General features: G+C 46.2%; 1 protein-coding gene across 4 annotated transcripts in view; it reads left to right on the forward strand.

The window, feature by feature from the left end:
- The window catches only part of PRRT3 (proline rich transmembrane protein 3), a 169,307-nt gene that overhangs the window by 104,223 nt on the left and 46,130 nt on the right, over positions 1-18,954 (forward strand). For all 4 annotated transcript variants that reach the window (XM_063940946.1, XM_063940943.1, XM_063940945.1 and 1 more), the window contains exon 3: positions 1,326-1,460. In XM_063940946.1, the coding sequence (XP_063797016.1) occupies positions 1,326-1,460 (135 nt within the window). The remainder of the gene's footprint in view (positions 1-1,325; positions 1,461-18,954) is intronic.

Here is an 18,954-nt window from a genome sequence, read left to right on the forward strand (position 1 = left end):
AAATTCAGATTATTGCCGAAGCAACAACCACACAGTATTTCATGCTGGTGGTTCCAAAATGTTTTTTTTATAAAATACACAGGTTTGCTTTACCGTAAGTTCACTTTCTTGAAAATGTATTAAAAAAGGACTTTTGTTGGCCATCTTGGGAAGATTATCCTTGCCATAGGAAGTACTGTTAGGCTAGAAACTCAGAACCTTCAGCAAAAAAAACAAGGAATAGATTGTATGGATGTTGCATAAATAATAACTGATATTGATTTCAGAATGTGACCAGCCCAAAAAGTGCCAAAATATTCTCAGTGGCGAAGGGGTTAAACTTAAAATGTACCCCACACGCATTGGAAGCAGCCTTTCTCTGTGAGCTTAAGTAATGTTTTTGATAATGCTGCATGAGAATTCACTAGGACATCACTAAGGCATGAGGTAGCGCTCACAAAATGGCTGACTTATGTGTAGGTGACAGGAAGACAATGGAATGTTTTACATCTTGCTTTAGTATTTTTAGGCAAAATCCAGACAGGTGTTTTTCTTGGAGTGTACCTGGAACATTTTCATGCTTCAGGTACTCTTATAAGATGCTCTTAAAATTCCACTCAATTCTCTTGAATTGGATTCCAAAGAGTGACTACAGGAGGTGCATTTGTCCTATACAAAACTGGCTACAGTCTAAGTAATAAAGACTGCCTCACTATCTACACACCTGAATGAGATACCAAGAACAAATTGCCTCATTTAGGCATGTTTGACTAAGGTCTGACCTTATTGTATTCACTCTTAATTCCCAGATCAACTGTAATATTCCCAATTTCTTAGCCAATTAGATCATCTGAATAGTCACAGCAGCACAGATTATTTCAGTGTGTGTGTGCCTCATCCACTCGTGTGTGTTATGCAGCTTTCACACATGTGACCTAGGAATTTGCCTCATCTTTCTCGCTGGCAAATTCCCAGGTCTCACCTCCATGACCCTGGTCGGGAGCAGGGTCTCGTACCCTGGACTTAGTCCTGGGTCATTTGCATTCAGACCTACATAATTCCTGGGTTGATGCATGCTCACATGCAAAAACCCAGTATTTTGAAGGTATTGTGAAAGGGCTATTAGTGAGGACAGGGCTGCCTGTGACAGGGGCAGTAAAATGGTGTGAGGAGAGAAATGGAGGTAACAGGAAGACACAGACATAGAGTTATACAATGGAAGGAGCAGGGTCCTCCAGCAGCTAAGAGATTACCAGAAGATGAGTGATATGTTAGTGAGGACAGAATATAGTGGAAGTTCATTTATATGCTATGGCACTCACCATATTCTTTTCCATTTACACTAGAGTCTGATAAAGCTCAGGAACCTGAAAGACCCCCCACACAGCCATGGAAAATGACCTCAATAACTCTGAGAAACCCAATCATTGGAAGTGTTCCACCTGGACTTGTCATGTCTACTACATGGCCAAGACTGCAAGGTAAGATACACTTTCAGCTCAGACTGACAACTATAGGGGCATTTAGGCAGCAGACAGCCTTTGCTTCATTAACTGACCGTATTTTCTTCCCAATGCCGTCTTAACCAATCAGCTTCTGTCATATTAGTAGGTGCTAGATGAATGATAGCTAGAATCTGATTGGTTGCTGTGGAAAATGTCTCACTTTTTCATCTTCCTCAGTGATAGATTGGCAGATTTGCTTTTCAGAATGAATAGCGTTGATTGGTCGATTCATACTCAGAGGCGGGCCAGTGTTGTCTCAGCAGCTTAAATGACTGAATTATCAACGGTTTTACCTCTATCTATTATATCAGAATACTGCCCTAAAGATATGGGAAAACTAGTTGCTCTGCCTCACACCCGACACTTTAATTTTGGTGCTTAGTGTTAATTTGAATATCTGAATTATATGTGGTAATGTCATTTTTTAGGTAATTTATAACATAGTATTATGATCAGAATCTACCTCTGTATTCTGTATCTGTATAATATTCCTTTCATTTGTTTACTGTCATTTGTAAGTGGTATTTATCACTTTTCTGGGTTTAATCCCAGACTTTGATCCATTTTGTTAATGTTGGATATAGCAAAATGTACCTGACTCAGAAATGGTCTGGAGAGTTTTATGAGAGCGTACTGCAGCCTGCGCTATTGTTTAACTGGAAACCTGCTTCCAATTAGTGAGCCGCCGGTGAAGAGATCAAAACATACGATAATCCAAAAATACAGCGCAGTCCGCACAAGAAAAACAAATATGCAAATCAAAACAGGCTTCAAAATGTAGCTATTATGTAACATTAACCAGATATCTTAGAGTCTAGATGTATTTATAAACTTATATAGACCACACACATATATATATATATATATATATATATATATAAAATTACCCATGCTGGTTTGGCAGTTTACACTTCCAGGCATATTTACACTGTGATTGGTTATTGTATTGGACACATTGGTGGCTCATTTATTCACTTTACACCAGGGCAAACCATGTTGCACTGCACGGGTATTGTCCAGACAAAAACCCAGGATTACCCAGGAAGAGAAGCTAACTTGTGCCTCTTGTAAACGCAATCCCATGTCGCTAGGGAGTAACCCCATACTTGCCTAACCTCCCGAAATGGCCGGGAGGCTCACGAAAATCAGGTGGCACTCCTGGCCCCCCAGAAAGGTGGGCAAGTCTCCCGCTTTCTTGCCAGCCCCTCGTACACCCCTTCCCCCTCGGGCACCCACACCACCCCCGAGGCCACCCACAGCAGAGCACAAGTGGGCTGTCCGGATTGAATCCGATGATGTAATTCACGCTGAAACGCGTCATCATAACTCCGCCCTTCACTATACAGTGCCTGTTTTCTCGGCACTGTATAGTGGAGACGGAGCCACAATGACACGATCATGATGCCATGCCCCTGGGTAGCCTGCCGGCCACGCCCCCCGTACAGCCTACCTTGCTGTTCGCCACACAACCTAAGCGCCTACCACGCTGTCACCTCCCGGAGGAGGGGGAAGCAAGGTAGGTAACTATGAGATTAACACCACTTTCAGATCAAGTGGCCAAAGCAGCCAGAGGAGGGAGAAAGCAAAATCTATCCTGAAGCCAGTGGCATATCTAGAATTGGTGTGGGTGCACTCCGCCCATTAATACCTTGCAATTTACAAAGAACCACTCTTCACACCACTGGTTAATGCAGATCGGGGACCTATGGAGTGAGGAGGGGTGATGAGGAAACATGACTACCCTTCCCTAGTTCTTTAAATTTTACTGGAAGGCCCGACGATTGCCTGTTACGCTTCAGATCAGAAAAATTATATACAGTATATTACAGTTAGGAGCTGCTGAATTTGCGTAGTAGATATAATGGAACCTCTGTTTTCTGCTATGAATGAAAAAAGATGTATATAGAATGTATATGGGTGTCTTATTTATGTAGCACTGTCATCTATATTTCATGAATTCACTGACTAATGATGCATGAAAGTTTGTGGCCGAGAGCCTATAAGCCAAAAACACTACTGTATCATTCCCTCTGTGGACTGGTTCTCGTTACTTCATGACCAGAGACGGCATACAGAACCTGAACTGAAATGAATAACAAGAAACAGATGGATAGGGAAAGGGATCAGAATTGGGGAAGGGGGTTGGGTTAACCCTTCAATTATTCACTGCTGTGTGTGGATAACTTGCTCCCCTGTGCTGTGTACAGAATTAATATGAATTGGCAGTGTATGTATTGTGTAATATTAATAATTATATATATATATATATATATATATATATATATATAGCAGAGCGTGCGCCATGTCATGGCTGCAGCATCCTGGGTGTAGCCAGTTCTAGGACAAAGTAAACAGAGCATTTCCTTTAGAGGTCACCTAGGTCAGTATTCCCCTGGCCTAGATCCAGTGTAACTTATATATGAGGCTTGAACTGATCAGGATAGTTGCTATCAGCTCAGCCTTGACCCTTGTCCCTCGTGCTAAATCTGATCAGGGATCTCCCTGGCATCCCCTCCCCCTAACATAACCATCCACACATCGCACCTACCTCATCCACAGATGTTTCCTAGCGCTGCATGTCTTTCTGTAAATCTATCCCCCTTGTCCTCTCTTTGCAGCCCCTTATTGACCTACCTCATACCTGTCCCTCATGTTTTCAGGTGTGCTTGTCTACTGCCTTTCCCTCTTTTCTCATTTTGTCCATCTGTCGGTACCTCCTCATATCTGCTCCACCAGGCCCCAGTGTGTTGCCCTGATGGTTTTCACCCCCTGGTATATCACCACTCATACATCATATCTGGTTCTAGAGACACTTTATTTGTCAGTGAAACTTTGGAAAGTGTCCTGGAAACTGTTTGTGCACCTATCAGCTACACAGCTGTACACACACTGCTTCCACCAGAATGGCACCCCTAGGACTAGCACTGGTCATGCTTGTGTATAGGGTGGTGTCATCTGCAACATTTACCATCTCCAACAACGCATTAGAGGGATCTACACCATAAAACAATTCTCAATTATCCATTTGTCACTTTAACCCCTTGTGACAAATGGATGTTTCTAAGCATCCACAATAGAAGGCACGTATCTGTTGCTATGTGTTTATGCATAGCCACCTATGATAACATATACTCACACCATCTGGTTCCATGATCACTGTACACAGTGTCACATCGAGCTTTATGTACAGCTACTGATGAAGAGATAAGACTTTCCCCATTACAGAGGGCAATCATGTGACGTCAATAAGGATTCCCCTACTGTGGGGTCTGTGAGGTAGGTGCAGAACAGACCTTCACTACCAAGAAGATTCTGCTTTAAATTACTGTCTGCAGTAGACCCGTTCTACTCTTAATTTACTATTTTCGGCAGTGGGGCCTGTTTGTAGCCCGGTCGTGGTAAGATACTCTGTTTTGTTTGATTTACCGGTCAGGTGACCCAGGACCAGGCCAAAATGGAGTTTCTCTTCTGGTTGATGAGGCTTATTTATTATTACCAGTTATTTATATAGCGCACACATATTCCGCAGCGCTTTACAGAGAGTACTTGGCCATTCACATCAGTCCCTGCCCCAGTGGAGCTTACACTCTATATTCCCTACCACATGTATACATACACACACACACGTGCATGCTAGGGTTAATTTTGTTGGGATCCAATTAACATACCAGTATATTTTTGGATTGTAGGAGAAAACCGGAGTACCCGGAGGAAACCCACACAATTACAGGGAGAATATACAAACTCCACACAGTCAGGGTCATGGTGGGACTCGAGCCCATAAGCTCAGTGCTGTGAGGCAGTAATGCTAACCATTACACCATCCGTGCTGCCCGAAGCCTTCTTTTTCTACCACCTGCTTAATACATTCACTAGGGATTAATCATTAGTGACATCACTGAGATGATGTCACTAACTCCTAATTAATTTTATAGCCTTAAGAAATAATGCCGAAGGCTCTCCAGCAGCTGCAGCAGGCTACAACAAGCCTTTGAAGGCACGAGGTCCCAAAAGGTTCCCCAGATTATAAGGAATTATAGGAGCCTTGATGTAAATGTGTCACACAATAAAATTGGACTAATGGTTATGGGATTATTGTGCTTTAAGATGACAGACAATATTACAAAAGAAATTAAATTCCATTTCCTGAGGAGCCCTATTCCAGATCCGCCGTCTGCAGAGATTTAAAAACTCTGGAAATTTAAGACAGACAATCGAAAGAACCCAGAGATTCTCTGTTACCGTGGAAGCTGGGCAGGTGTCAGTGGGCTGCAATTCCAGAGTCTACTCTATAGGAAATGACTCACAGAGTCTGGGTGATGGGGCAGGACTCAGGGGGCGATTGCAGGCCCCAGCTGCACAAAAACAGAGAGCGAAGGGGTCCACACAGTTTACAGGGAAGGAAAGTGTTGTTCAGTCCGGCTTCAATTAGTTCTTTATTAAAGGTTAATGGACTGTTGCCAGATTTATCACCTGGGATACTTTATGCAATATAAAACTGGGTTTTAGTGAAAATGACAATTGTTGTATTATATCTACTCGCTCACAGCTGTGAGATAGTAAATAGTAAGAAACATACACAATATGTCCTTGCAGGTACACACGGCTGGCTGCAAAAATCTGAGATAACCAGACTGTAATGTCAGTAATATCTGCCTACTTCTATAAAAGTATTCCAGGTGGTTCAGTATGATATCCCGGATTGGATGCATGCAGTCACATGACTGGCGCCGGCATCCCAAAACCAAGAATCCCGACTCCTGTGGGGGCTAAGTAAACTAACCCTCCTCCCCCTGACCCTAACCCTAATCTTCTATATGTGGCGGCTAGAATTAAATCTAGGGGGGTTGCACCTAGGGCTAAATCTCGGGGGGGAGGCGGCTTTGTCTAACCACCCCCTGGTGCCTAACCCTAACCCTCCCTAGTGCCGAACCCTACCCCGCCCACCCTGCGCCCCCTTCCCGGGCCCTAACCCTTATACCCACCCCTATACTTACCTTTTGGATGACGGCTGTCTGTGTCCCAGCGCAGGTCTCCTGAGCGGCATTGGTGTCGTGACTTTCCAGGGATATTGTGAAATCAACACCTATATGTTTGGCGTTAAAGATGTGCATGTACTGCTTCATCGGAGCATTGTTGCTCAGTTATACCCCTTTCACACCGCAGCTTAGAAGCAGGTTATTGCCGGGTTAGCCCAGATCACGACTCAGTGTGAAAGGGTCCCTTGTAAAATAACCTGGGTCCAGTGTCCTGGGAATCCAGCCTGGGCAGCAACCCAGGTTGGTCCATGAAGGACCTGGGTTACATGACAGTGTGAATGGTTAAACCTGGGTCCAATTCACAGCATTGGGAGAGTTCCACTGTACCCGTTTGCAGTGTGAAAAGGGTCTGTCCCGGGTCTGACCGAGTTTAGAACCATGCACGGTGATAAAGTACCAGCCAATCAGCTCCTTACTACAGACTGTGTTTGAAAACTGACAGTTAGAAGCTGATTGGTTGGTACTTTATCACCATGCAATTTATCACTCTCCGAGGCTTAATAAATCTGGGCCCATGTTCCAAATCCCGGGTCAGACCTGGGACTTTGGTGTGAAAGGGTCATAAGATTTACTTGTTAAACATTGATACTTATCAGATATTGGGGGTTATTCCGAGTTGATCGCTCGCTAGCAACTTTTTTCAGCGTTGCGATCAGGTTAAAACTCAGCAAATCTGTGCATGTCGTACGGGTACAAAGAGGATCAGTGCTGGGCGATGGATTTAACGAAGAATCCATTCGCACAGCCGATCGCAAGGTGATTGACAGGAAGAAGGCGTTTATGGGTGTCAGCTGACCGTTTTCTGGGAGTGTTTGGGAAAACGCAGGTGTGTCCAAGCGTTTGCAGGGCGGGTGTCTGACGTCAATTCCGGGACCAAAAAGATTGGAGTGATCGCAGCGGCTGAGTAAGTCCTGGGCTACTCAGAGACTGCACAAACTGTTTTTGTACCGCTCGGCTGCAAAGGCGTTCGCTAAGCAAAGCGAAAATACACTCCCCCGTGGTCGGCGACTATCTGATCGCAGAGCTGCAAAAAGTTGCTAGCGAGCGATTAACTCGGAATGCCCTCATTGTTCATGTATTGTGTTCCATATAAGTGGCCACGAGTAACCTTCTTTGAAAATGCATGTAGATATAGGGATTATTTTGCCTTAACACCAGTTAAGGGAAATGGCACTGATGATCCCATTTGAATGTATATATATGTAATATTTTATTTGGCAAGTATAAAACAGCTACATAATGTGGGTGCAATCAGGGAGATTACTAGACTCTCGGAGAGTTGGGAAGTATGGTGTCATGCAGTGTTGGATTGGGGCATGTAGGGCCTACCGGGGGGATGCAGTTGTAGGGGCCCATGTTTAGGGGTGTGGCCAGTCTGCTGAGGGGGTGTGGCCTGTCACCTAATTGGTTTGACTAACCATTAGAGAGTGCAACGTCTGGGCCCCTTCATAAATATATACAGTAAATTCAGCTGCTGCATGCATGATAATGTACCAGATTAATAACAGATTAATAACAGCAATGCACTGTAGAAAATACACCATAGTCCAGCATAAGGTAACATATGTATGATGTATAATTCAAGTGCACAGTCTGGAACCTGATCCTTAGAGCAGGAGGTGGGCCTCCAGGCCGTAGGGCCCACCGGTGGTTTCCCCTGTACCCCTGGTGGCCAGTCCAAGCTTGGTGTCATGTATGATCCAAGCAATCCTGCTCACTTTCTGGCAAGGACACATGGGAATATGGGCCCTCATTCCGAGTTGTTCGCTCGCTAGCTGCTTTTAGCAGCATTGCACACGCTAAGCCGCCGCCCTCTGGGAGTGTATCTTAGCTTAGCAGAATTGCGAACGAAAGATTTGCAGATTTGCGAATAGAAATTTCTTTGCAGTTTCTGAGTAGCTCCAGACTTACTCAGCCATTGCGATCAGTTCAGTCAGTTTCGTTCCTGGTTTGACGTCACAAACACACCCAGCGTTCAGCCAGACACTTCCCCGTTTCTTCAGACACTCCCGCGTTTTTCCCAGAAACGGTAGCGTTTTTTCGCACACTCCCATAAAACGTCCAGTTTCCGCCCAGAAACACCCATTTCCTGTCAATCACACTCCGATCACCAGAACGATGAAAAATCCTTGTTATGCCGTGAGTAAAATACCTAACTTTTGAGTAAAATAACTAAGCGCATGCGCTCTGCGACCCTTGCGCATGCGCAGTAAGCGACTAATCGCAATATAGCGAAACTCGGCAACGAGCGAACAACTCGGAATGAGGGCCATTGTCCCAAGCAACAAGCGGTCGGTTTTATGTACAGTTTGGCTTAGTTTGTGATGGCTGATCGTATGTATGGGGCATAATTAATGCAGCTGCAATATTGCAGTTATATTCTGACTTTCCATAAAACAGCTCAACCCACCTGTGTGACTTTGGGGGTCATTCCGAGTTGATCGCTAGCTGCCGTTGTTCGCAGCGCATCGATCAGGCTAAAAATTGGCATTTCTGCGCATGCGTATGGGCCGCAGTGCGCACGTGCGACGTACTTTCACAAAAAACTATGCAGTGTCACACAAGGTCGAGCAACGCTTTTCAGTCGCACTGCTGATCAATGAGTGATTGACAGGAAGTGGGTGTTTCTGGGTGGTAACTGACCGTTTTCCGGGAGTGTGCTAAAAAACGCAGGCGTGTCAGGTAAAAACGCAGGCATGCCTGGGGAAACGGGGTGTGGCTGGCCGAACGCAGGGCGTGTTTGTGACGTCAAAACAGGAACTAAACAGACTGAAGTGATCGCAAGGAAGGAGTAGGTCTGCAGCTACTCTGAAACTGCATGGGAAAAAAAATAACCCCGTTCTGCGATCCTATCGGTCGCACTTCTGCTAAACTAAGATACACTCCCAGAGGGCGGCGGCTTAGCGTTTGCACTGCTGCTAAAAGCAGCTAGCGAGCGATCAACTCGGAATGAAGGCCTTTATGTGGACATCTTAGGAGTGGACTCCCACTTCACTCTCTATAATATGTTCTTTCTGGAAGTCACCATACTTTCAGTGGTGGGGGATTCAGTAATACTATTTCAGGTTGCTGCTCTATTTTATTAGGATTTCAGATTAAGAAAAATAAAAACAACTCTCACTAAAGGCAGGCACCTAGCTGGAAGCAGTGCTATGAATAATACACAATTTATTTTGAGCACAGGCACAAAATGTTTTACTTGCTTGTCTCCTTAGCAGCAGCAACCATTTTGGTGGAGCCTGTTGCTGGGACAACCTGTTGACCTGCAGTAAAACTGCAGGACACACTTTTATGATTGAAACGCTATCGCAGTTATTGGCAGGAATTAATAATTTTGCCCGTACAAAAGATTTAAGAGGTTTAGCAACATGTTCAGCCATTTATGCATATTTATTTTATACAGATGGAATGCTCTGGGGTTCGGATCTGAGGGAAGTTGGGTTGATATGGAAAAATATAGGGTGATCCTGAAAAAAATACTTATGAAGGCATCTCAGAGCCAAAGTGCAGCACACTAGATTTGTGCTAGTCAGTCTAGATATCTGAGAACTGAAGGGACATAGATTTGAGGAGGACGATTATGGCTTTTGCGGAGCAGCACAAATGCACCAGGCTGAGTGGAAAACTTGGCCAATGTTTGTGCATACAATGCTCAGTATGGTGTAGGAACAATGGTTTTGCTGAGCAGTGCAAAAACAAGACATCATTTGGCGTTGCAAGATTATTTCAATTAATAGAGTGGTGAAGAGGGAGCGTTTAGGTATGAAGGGTGCTGGGTGGACCATAAGATTGTACTTGTACAAAACCAGGTCATTTCTCTTACGTCCTAGAGGATGCTGGGGTCCACATTAGTACCATGGGTTATAGACGGGTCCACTAGGAGCCACTGGCACTTTAAGAGTTTGAGAGTGTGGGCTCCCTCCCTCTATGCCCCTCCTACCAGACTCAGTTTAGAAAATGTGCCTGGAGGAGCCGGTCACAGCTAGGGGAACTCCATAGGAGTTCTTTTAGTTTTACTATTTTTAATAGAGTTTAGGCACAGGGAGGCTGTTGGCAACAGCCTCCCTGCTTTGAGGGACTAAGGGGGGGAGTAGTGTTCGCCCTGTGGGGTCTGAGCCACTATCTCCGCTGACAGGACACTGAGGTCCTGAGGGGATCGAACGTTCCCCGCCGCAGGGGATCGCTCACCCCAGCAGCATGCCGCCACCCCCTTACAGAGCCAGAAGATCAGTGACGAGTTAGTCACCGGCCCCCCTGGCAAGCGGGCAGCCGGTGTGAAGATGGCGGCAACAGGGTATGGAGCGCAGTACTAACTGCGCTCCGGAGCTCAGCGGTACATAGTGCGGTGTTGTGAGGGGCGCCCTGAGTCAGCGCCTACACCCTACACTGACCAACAAGCCTGTCAGGGTCCCAGGATCGCTGCCAGCACTTTTCCTCAGGCCAGTATAATCTTCATAAGAGCGGGAAGCAGCGCCATGAAAGGGGGCGGAGCTTCTCCTTAGAGCGGACCCAGCAGCGTTCAGCGCCATTTTCCTGCCTGCAGAAACTCTGTCAGTGAGAGCTGTCCCTCCAAATCAACTCCAGCTATCTTATACGGTACCAGGGGGTTGTAGAAGGGGGGGAGGCTGTATATCTGTACTGTGCAACCTATTAAGGTACACAGTAAGCGCTGGTTAGGGGTCTCCCTATCTTGTAGTGCTGTGTGTGGGTTGGCTCCAATCTCTGTGTCTCTCTTGCCATTCTTAGGGGGGAAACTCTGTCTGCCCTTCCCTGTGTGTGTGTGGAGTGTTTGTGGTCTCCATTAAGCTATGTCCAGGGACTCTGTGTCATATACTGCAGAGGATATGTCCTCTTAGGATGATCCCATTCCATGTAATCAGGATTGCACCGTGTTAGTGCAGGTCCCAGCAAGGGAGCCTGAATGGTTAGCCTCTATTAAAAGTATGATTTCTCAGATTTCTACTAGAGTTGCACAAAATGAGTCTGCAACTCAGGTATTACAGAACTCTATGGCAGTTTGGTCCGGTTCAGTTACCTCCAGGCCCCCTACTGTGTGCTCCCAAAAACGTGCTCTTGCCCAGATTATGCAAGATGACACGGATACCGATTCTGATGCGGCACACGGTCATGGGGATGTGCTGCGGGGGGGCGGCATCTCTTGCAAAAGGGGTGCAGTTGATGATAGATTCCATTAGAGATGAGTTGAATATTGCTGATACAACACCTGAGTAGGTTGAGGAGGCTTACTTCATTGACAATAAGAAAGCCTCGCTAACATTTCCTGCGTCTAAGGAATTAAATGCTCAATTTGACAAAGCCTGGGAAAACCCAGAGAAAAAATTTCAGATCACTAGAAAGTTTCTGGTTGCTTTCCCTTTCCCTGAGGAGCCACCCATAGTTGACGCGTCTGTATCCAGACTCTCAAAAAAGGTGGTTTTACCTGTCCCCGGTTCTACCGCGTTAAAAGAACCGGCTGATCGCAAAATTGACACTACGTTTAAATCCATATACACGGCTTCAGGGGCTATACTACGTCCTACTATTGCCTGTGCATGGATTTCCAAAGCTATAGTAAAGTGGTCAGGCACGTTACTTGAGGATTTGGATACAATGGATAAAAGTGAAGTTGAATTGTTTTTACGTAACATTCAGGATTCTGCAGGATTTATGGTGGAATCCATGAAAGACCTGGGTTCGATGGCTGCAGGGATATCTTCCATGTCTGTCTCAGCTCGTAGAGGACTTTGGCTGCGCCAGTGGTCTGCCGATGCGGAATCCAGGAGAGGTGTGGAGACCCTACCCTACAAAGGTCAGGCTCTCTTTGGGGAAGCGTAGGATGCGTGGATTTCCACGGCTACAGCGGGTAAGTCACCTTTTCTTCTCTCAGCTGCACCTGCTATGAAGAAACCTTTTTCTTCAGCTGCATCCCAGTCCTTTCGGGCTGCTAAAACAAGAAAGACCAAGCCGTCCAACACCTTCTTTAGAGGAGGTCGGACAAAATCCAAGAAACCTGCTGCGGCGGGTTCCCAGGAACAGAAGCCTGCTTCAGGTATGCCAAAGTCCTCAGCATGACGGTGGACAGCGCAACCTGGATGTAGGGCTGGTGGGGGGCGAGACTCAGGCATTTCAGCCACGTCTGGGTGTCATCCGGCCTGGACCCCTGGGTGCAAGATATTGTGTCCCAGGGGTACAGGCTGGAATTTCAAGATCTCCCTCCTCACGGATTCTTCAAATCAGGCTTGCCAGCTTTGCTGGCAGATAGGGCTATCCTACAGGAAGCCATCCAGAAGTTGGTGGAGTCACACGTCATTGTACCAGTTCCCTCCCATTTGCAAAACAAAGGTTACTATTCGAACCTTTCGTGGTACCGAAGCCAGATGGTTCGGTCAGGCCCATTTTTAACTTAAAATCGCTAAACCCCTTTCTGAGGGAGTTCAAGTTCAAAATGGAGTCTCTGAGGGCGGTGATATGAGGTCTGGAGGAGGGGGAATTCCTGGTATCCCTGGATATCAAGGATGCGTACCTCCACATTCCAATTTGGCCACCGCATCAAGCCTTTTTCCGATTCGAACTGTTAGACAGTCATTTTCAGTTCCAGGCCCTGCCATTCGGCCTGTCCACAGCACCGAGGGTATTCACCAAGGTGATGGCGGAGATGATGGTTCTCCTCTGTAGACAGGGGGTGAACATAATTCCGTATCTGGATGATCTGCTGATAAAGGCATCATCCAAGGAGAAGCTATTAAGGTCCATTGTTCTGACGACCCATATACTCAGGGACCAATGTTGGATCCTGAATCTTCCAAAATTACATTTGGAGCCGACCAGGAGGTTGTCCTTTCTGGGAATGATCCTCAACACAGAGGTGCAGAGGGTGTTTCTTCCAGAGGAGAAAGCGTTGGTGATACAAACAATGGTCCAGGATGTCCTGCAGCCAACCCGGGTGTTGGTTCATCAGTGCATTCGCCTTCTGGGGAAGATGGTGGCCTCTTACGAGGCTCTGCAGTACGGGAGGTTTCATGCTCGACCCTTCCAACTGGATCTCCTGGACAAGTGGTCGGGATCTCATTTACACATGCACCAGAGAATACGTCTGTCGCCAAAGGCCAGGATTTCACTCCTCTGGTGGCTGCAAATGCCTCACCTTCTGTAGGGCCGCAGGTTCGAGATTCAGGACTGGATCCTTCTAACCACGGATGCAAGTCTCTGGGGCTGGGGCGCAGTCACTCAAGGGGAGACCTTCCAAGGAAGGTGGTCAAGTCTGGAAGCCAGGCTTCCAATAAAGATTCTGGAACTAAGAGCCGTCTACAACAGTCTGCTCCAAGCGGCACATCTTCTGTGAGATCGGGCCATTGAAGTGCAGTCGGACAATGTAAGGACAGTGGCTTACATGAACCGACAGGGCGGAACGAACAGCAGAGCTGTAATGTCAGAGGTAACAAGAATCATCCTCTGGGCAGAAAAACACGCGTTGGCGCTGTCAGCAATCTTCATTCCGGGAGTAGACAACTGGGAAGCGGACTTCCTCAGCAGACACGAGAGTGGGGACTCCATCCGGAGGTGTTCACGGAGGTAACAGACCTTTGGGGTGTACCTCAAATAGACATGATGGCCTCTCGCCTCAACAAGAAGCTTCGGCGGTATTGTTCCAGGTCGAGAGACTCACAAGCCGTGGCGGTGGATGCCCTAGTGACTCCGTGGGTGTTCCAGTTGGTATACGTGTTTCCTCCACTTCCTCTCATTCCAAGAGTTCTAAAACTCATAAGGAGAACAAGAGTTCAGGCGATCCTCATTGCTCCGGACTGGTCAAGAAGGGCTTGGTACGCGGATCTTCTGGATCTACTGCTAGAAGAGCTGAGGCCTCTTCCTCTTCGGGAGGATCTGCTGCAGCAGGGGCCGTTCGCTTAGCAAGACTTACCGCGGCTACGTTTGATGGCATGGAGGTTGAACGCCAGATATTAGCTTAGAAGGGCATTCCGAACAAGGTTATTTCTACCCTGATACATATATTTCTTGGTGTGAGTCCAAGAAGTTTCGTATGGTGGAGTTTCAACTGGGGCAGTTTCTCCTCTTCCTGCAAGCAGGTGTGGATATGGGCCTGAGGTTGGTATCCGTAAAGGTCCAGATTTCGGCCCTATCCATTTTCTTTCAGAAGCAATTGGCTTCCCTCCCTGAGGTTATGACTTTTTTTGAGAGGGGTTCTGCACATCTAGCCTCCCTTTGTGCCACCTACGGCACCTTGGGATCTTAACGTGGTGCTGCAGTTTCTCCAATCAGATTGGTTCGAGCATCTACAGGAGGTTGAGGTCAAGTTTCTCACATGGAAGGCTGTCACTTTGTTGGCCTTAGCTTCTGCTAGACGTGTGTCTGAGCTGGGGCTTTGTCTTGTAAGAGCCCCTACTTGATCTTCCATGAAGATAGAGCTGAGCTCCGGACACATCAGCAGTTCCTGACGAAGGTTGTGTCGGCGTTTCATATCAACCAACCTATTGTGGTGCCAGTTGCCACTGACTCCTCAATTTCATCAAAGTCCTTGGATGTTGTAAGGGCTCTGAAAATCTATGTGAAGAGGACTGCTCGTCACAGAAAATCGGACTCTGTTTGTCCTGTATGATCCCAAGAAACTTGGGTGTCCTGCTTCTAAGCAGACAATCTCTCACTGGATTAGGTTCACTATCCAGCATGCGTATTCTACGGCAGGATTGCCGTGTCCTACGTCTGTTAAGGCCCACTCTACTCGTAAGGTGGGTTCTTCCTGGGCGGCTGCACGGGGTGTCTCGGCTTTACAGCTTTGCCGAGCGGCTACTTGGTCTGGGTCGAACACGTTTGCAAAGTTCTACAAGTTCGATACTTTGGCCGCTGAGGACCTGAAGTTTGGTCAATCAGTTCTGCAGGACCCTCAGCGCTCTCCCTCCTGTTCTGGGAGCTTTGGTACATCCCCATGGTACTAATGTGGACCCCAGCATCCTCTAGGAAGTAAGAGAAAATAGGATTATAATTACCGGTAAATCCTTTTCTCGTAGTCCGTAGAGGATGCTGGGCGCACGCCCAGCGCTTCGTGATCCTGCAGTGGTTACTTAGTTCAGTACTGCTTAGTTCTTGGTTAAGTACTGTTTTGTTACTTGGTAAGTAATATTGTTCAGCCGTTGCTGATGTTTCAAGCTAGTTAGCTTGGTTTACTTTGTGTGTGAGCTGGTGTGAATCTCGCCACTATCTGTGTAAAATCCTTCTCTCGAAGTTGTCCGTCTCCTCGGGCACAGTTTCTATACTGAGTCTGGTAGGAGGGGCATAGAGGGAGGAGCCAGCCCAAACTCTCAAACTCTTAAAATGCCAGTGGCTCCTAGTGGGCCGTCTATACCCCATAGTACTAATGTGGACCCCAGCATCCTCTACGTACTACAAGAAATGGATTTACCGGTAGGTAATTAAAATCCTATTTTTGCAATGCTTATCTATTGGCAATCTAACAAACAATTCTTGAGAATACAGTAACACTAATGAAGTAAGCGTTATCAGCTTGAGAGGTCAGTACGCAACCAGCCAATCAGAAGTGGCTAGCTAGTGCTGGTAATTATAATCTTCATCTGGGATGCCGAGAAGGTGGAAGACAACTAATTGCCCAGGCCTGGGCAAAAAACTAGATGCAAGGTAAATGTCATATAAGGCATATGCGTACACATTTATGGTGCACATGCAAGGGCCAAGGTGCAGGATTTATGTATACAGTGTGTATGCCTTTCTGTAAAAAATAATGATACCCGAGCTTCACGTCTCTAGAAAAAGCTGGTTTCGTTGCAACATCTGGTTCATCGCAAAATCCCACATCAACTTTTTTTGTATTACTGGTGACTGCAACATAATGAGATCCATCTGGTGTGTGTTGGCGACTTTTCATTCTTTTGCAGGGTTGTTGTTGTTTACATCTAGATGTATATTATCATTATTGTGTCCAAAGGTCTCACAAGGTCCATACATCTCTCTGGTAATGAAATTTGAAAATAAGCAAAAACATTTCTGTGTCTTTTATCTATATGGAATATTGAGGAGATATATAAATGATCTTAATATCTGTAGCATATAAATGACAGGATTCCCCTCAGAGCCTAGAGTTTTGAGCGGGAAACAGAGGAAAATTACATCATCACCACTGCGTGGTTTGGCTGCCTGTGACTGGTTTACTTCAGTACATTTGATTGGTGTTGACCTCATCGGCTAAATAAATGTAAGTCAAACCTACTGTATGAATTCTGCAGGGAACATCGTTAAATATGAAGCAGATGCTGACGAAGGACGATATTAGAAAGCTGAAGGCCTTGTTTAATTATCTTCTGTATCCCAGAATCCTCTGGTTCTTGACCTTATGTCAGGGAAGTGTTTAATCTACTCTACAATATCTAATTTCCTAAAGTCATGAAAAACATCTTCAACCTGGCTAATAATAACACTGTTGTTTGGACATGGGGGGTCATTCCAAGTTGATCGCTAGCTGCATTTGTTCGTAGCGCAGCGATCAGACAAAAAAACAGTAGTTCTGCGCATGCGTATGCTGCGCAATGCGCTCGCGCGACGTATGGGCACAACGAATGATGTAGTGGGCGTTTCTGGGTGGCAACTGACCGTTTTAAGGGAGTGTTTGGGAAAACGCAGGCGTGCCAGAAAAACGTAGGCGTGGCTGGGCTAACGCTGGCCGGGTGTGTGGCGTCAAATCCGGAACTGAATAGGCTGAAGTGATCGCAAGTGCCGAGTAGGTTTTGAGCTACTTTGAAACTACACAAACATTTTTTGCATGCGCTCTGCGATACATTCATTCGCACTTCTGCTAAGCTAAAATACACTCCCAGAGGGCGGCAGCATAGCGTTTGCACGGCTGCTAAAAACTGCTAGCGAGCGATCAACTCGGAATGACCCCCATGGCTTCATATTTTGTGGTTAATCTGCAGCAGAGCTTTCAAATACAATAATTTGTCCTAGTAAATATAGCATTATAGTTTCCATAAAGTAAAATAAATATATATTAGTATAGATAATAAGATTTTACACTTACCGGTAAATCTATTTCTCGTAGTCCATAGAGGATGCTGGGACTCCGTAAGGACCATGGGGGGAATAGACGGGCTCCGCAGGAGACATGGTCACTTTAAGAAAGACTTTAGACTCTGGGTGTGCACTGGCTCCTCCCTCTATGCCCCTCCTCCAGACCTCAGTTAGAGAAACTGTGCCCAGAGGAGATGGACAGTACGAGGAAAGGATTTTTGTTAATCCAAGAGCAAGATTCATACCAGCCACACCAATCACACCGTATAACTTGTGATAAACTACCCAGTTAACAGTATGAACAAACAACATAGTCTCGGTCCAAACCGATGAACTATAATATAACCCTTATGTAAGCAATAACTATATACAAGTCTTGCAGAAGAAGTCCGCACTTGGGACGGGCGCCCAGCATCCTCTACGGACTACGAGAAATAGATTTTTCTTATTTTCTCTAACGTCCTAGAGGATGCTGGGCTCCGTAAGGACCATGGGGATTATACCAAAGCTCCCAAACGGGCGGGAGAGTGCGGATGACTCTGCAGCACCGATTGAGCAAACAGGAGGTCCTCCTCAGCTAGGGTATCAAACTTATAGAACCTTGCAAAGGTGTTTGATCATGACCAAGTAGCTGCTTTACACAACTGTAATGCCGAGACCCCTCGGGCAGCCGCCCAAGAAGAGCCCACCTTCCTAGTGGAATGGGCCTTAACCGATTTTGGCAATGGCAATCCTGCCGAAGAATGTGCTTGCTGAATCGTGTTACAGATCCAGCGAGCAATAGTCTGCTTTGAAGCAGGTGCGCCAACCTTATTGGCTGCATACAGGATAAACAGTGCCTCTGTGTTCCTGACCCTAGCTGTTCTGGCCACATAAATCTTCAAAGCCCTGACCACATCAAGTGACTCGGAATCCTCCAAGTCTCACGTAGCCACAGGCACGACAATAGGTTGGTTCATATGAAAAGATGAGACCACTTTAGGCAGGAATTGAGGACGAGTTCTCAATTCTGCCCTATCCACATGAAAAACCAGATAGGGACTTTTATATGACAAAGACGCTAATTCCGAAACACGCCTTGCAGAAGCTAAGGCCAACAACATGACCACCTTCCAAGTGAGATATTTCAACTCCACTGTTTTGAGTGGTTCAAACCAAGGTGACTTGAGGAAACTTAATACCACGTTAAGATCCCAAGGCACCACCGGAGGTATAAAAGGAGGCTGAATATGCAGCACTCCCTTCACAAATGTCTGTACTTTAGGAAGAGAAGCCAATTCTTTTTGAAAGAAAATGGACAAGGCCGAAATTTGAACCTTTATGGATCCCAATTTCAAGCCCAAATTCACTCCTGTTTGAAGGAAGTGAAGTAGACGGCCCAAATGGAACTCCTCCGT

Source organism: Pseudophryne corroboree, chromosome 9 (assembly GCF_028390025.1).
Source record: "Pseudophryne corroboree isolate aPseCor3 chromosome 9, aPseCor3.hap2, whole genome shotgun sequence".
NCBI classification, from domain to species: domain Eukaryota; kingdom Metazoa; phylum Chordata; class Amphibia; order Anura; family Myobatrachidae; genus Pseudophryne; species Pseudophryne corroboree.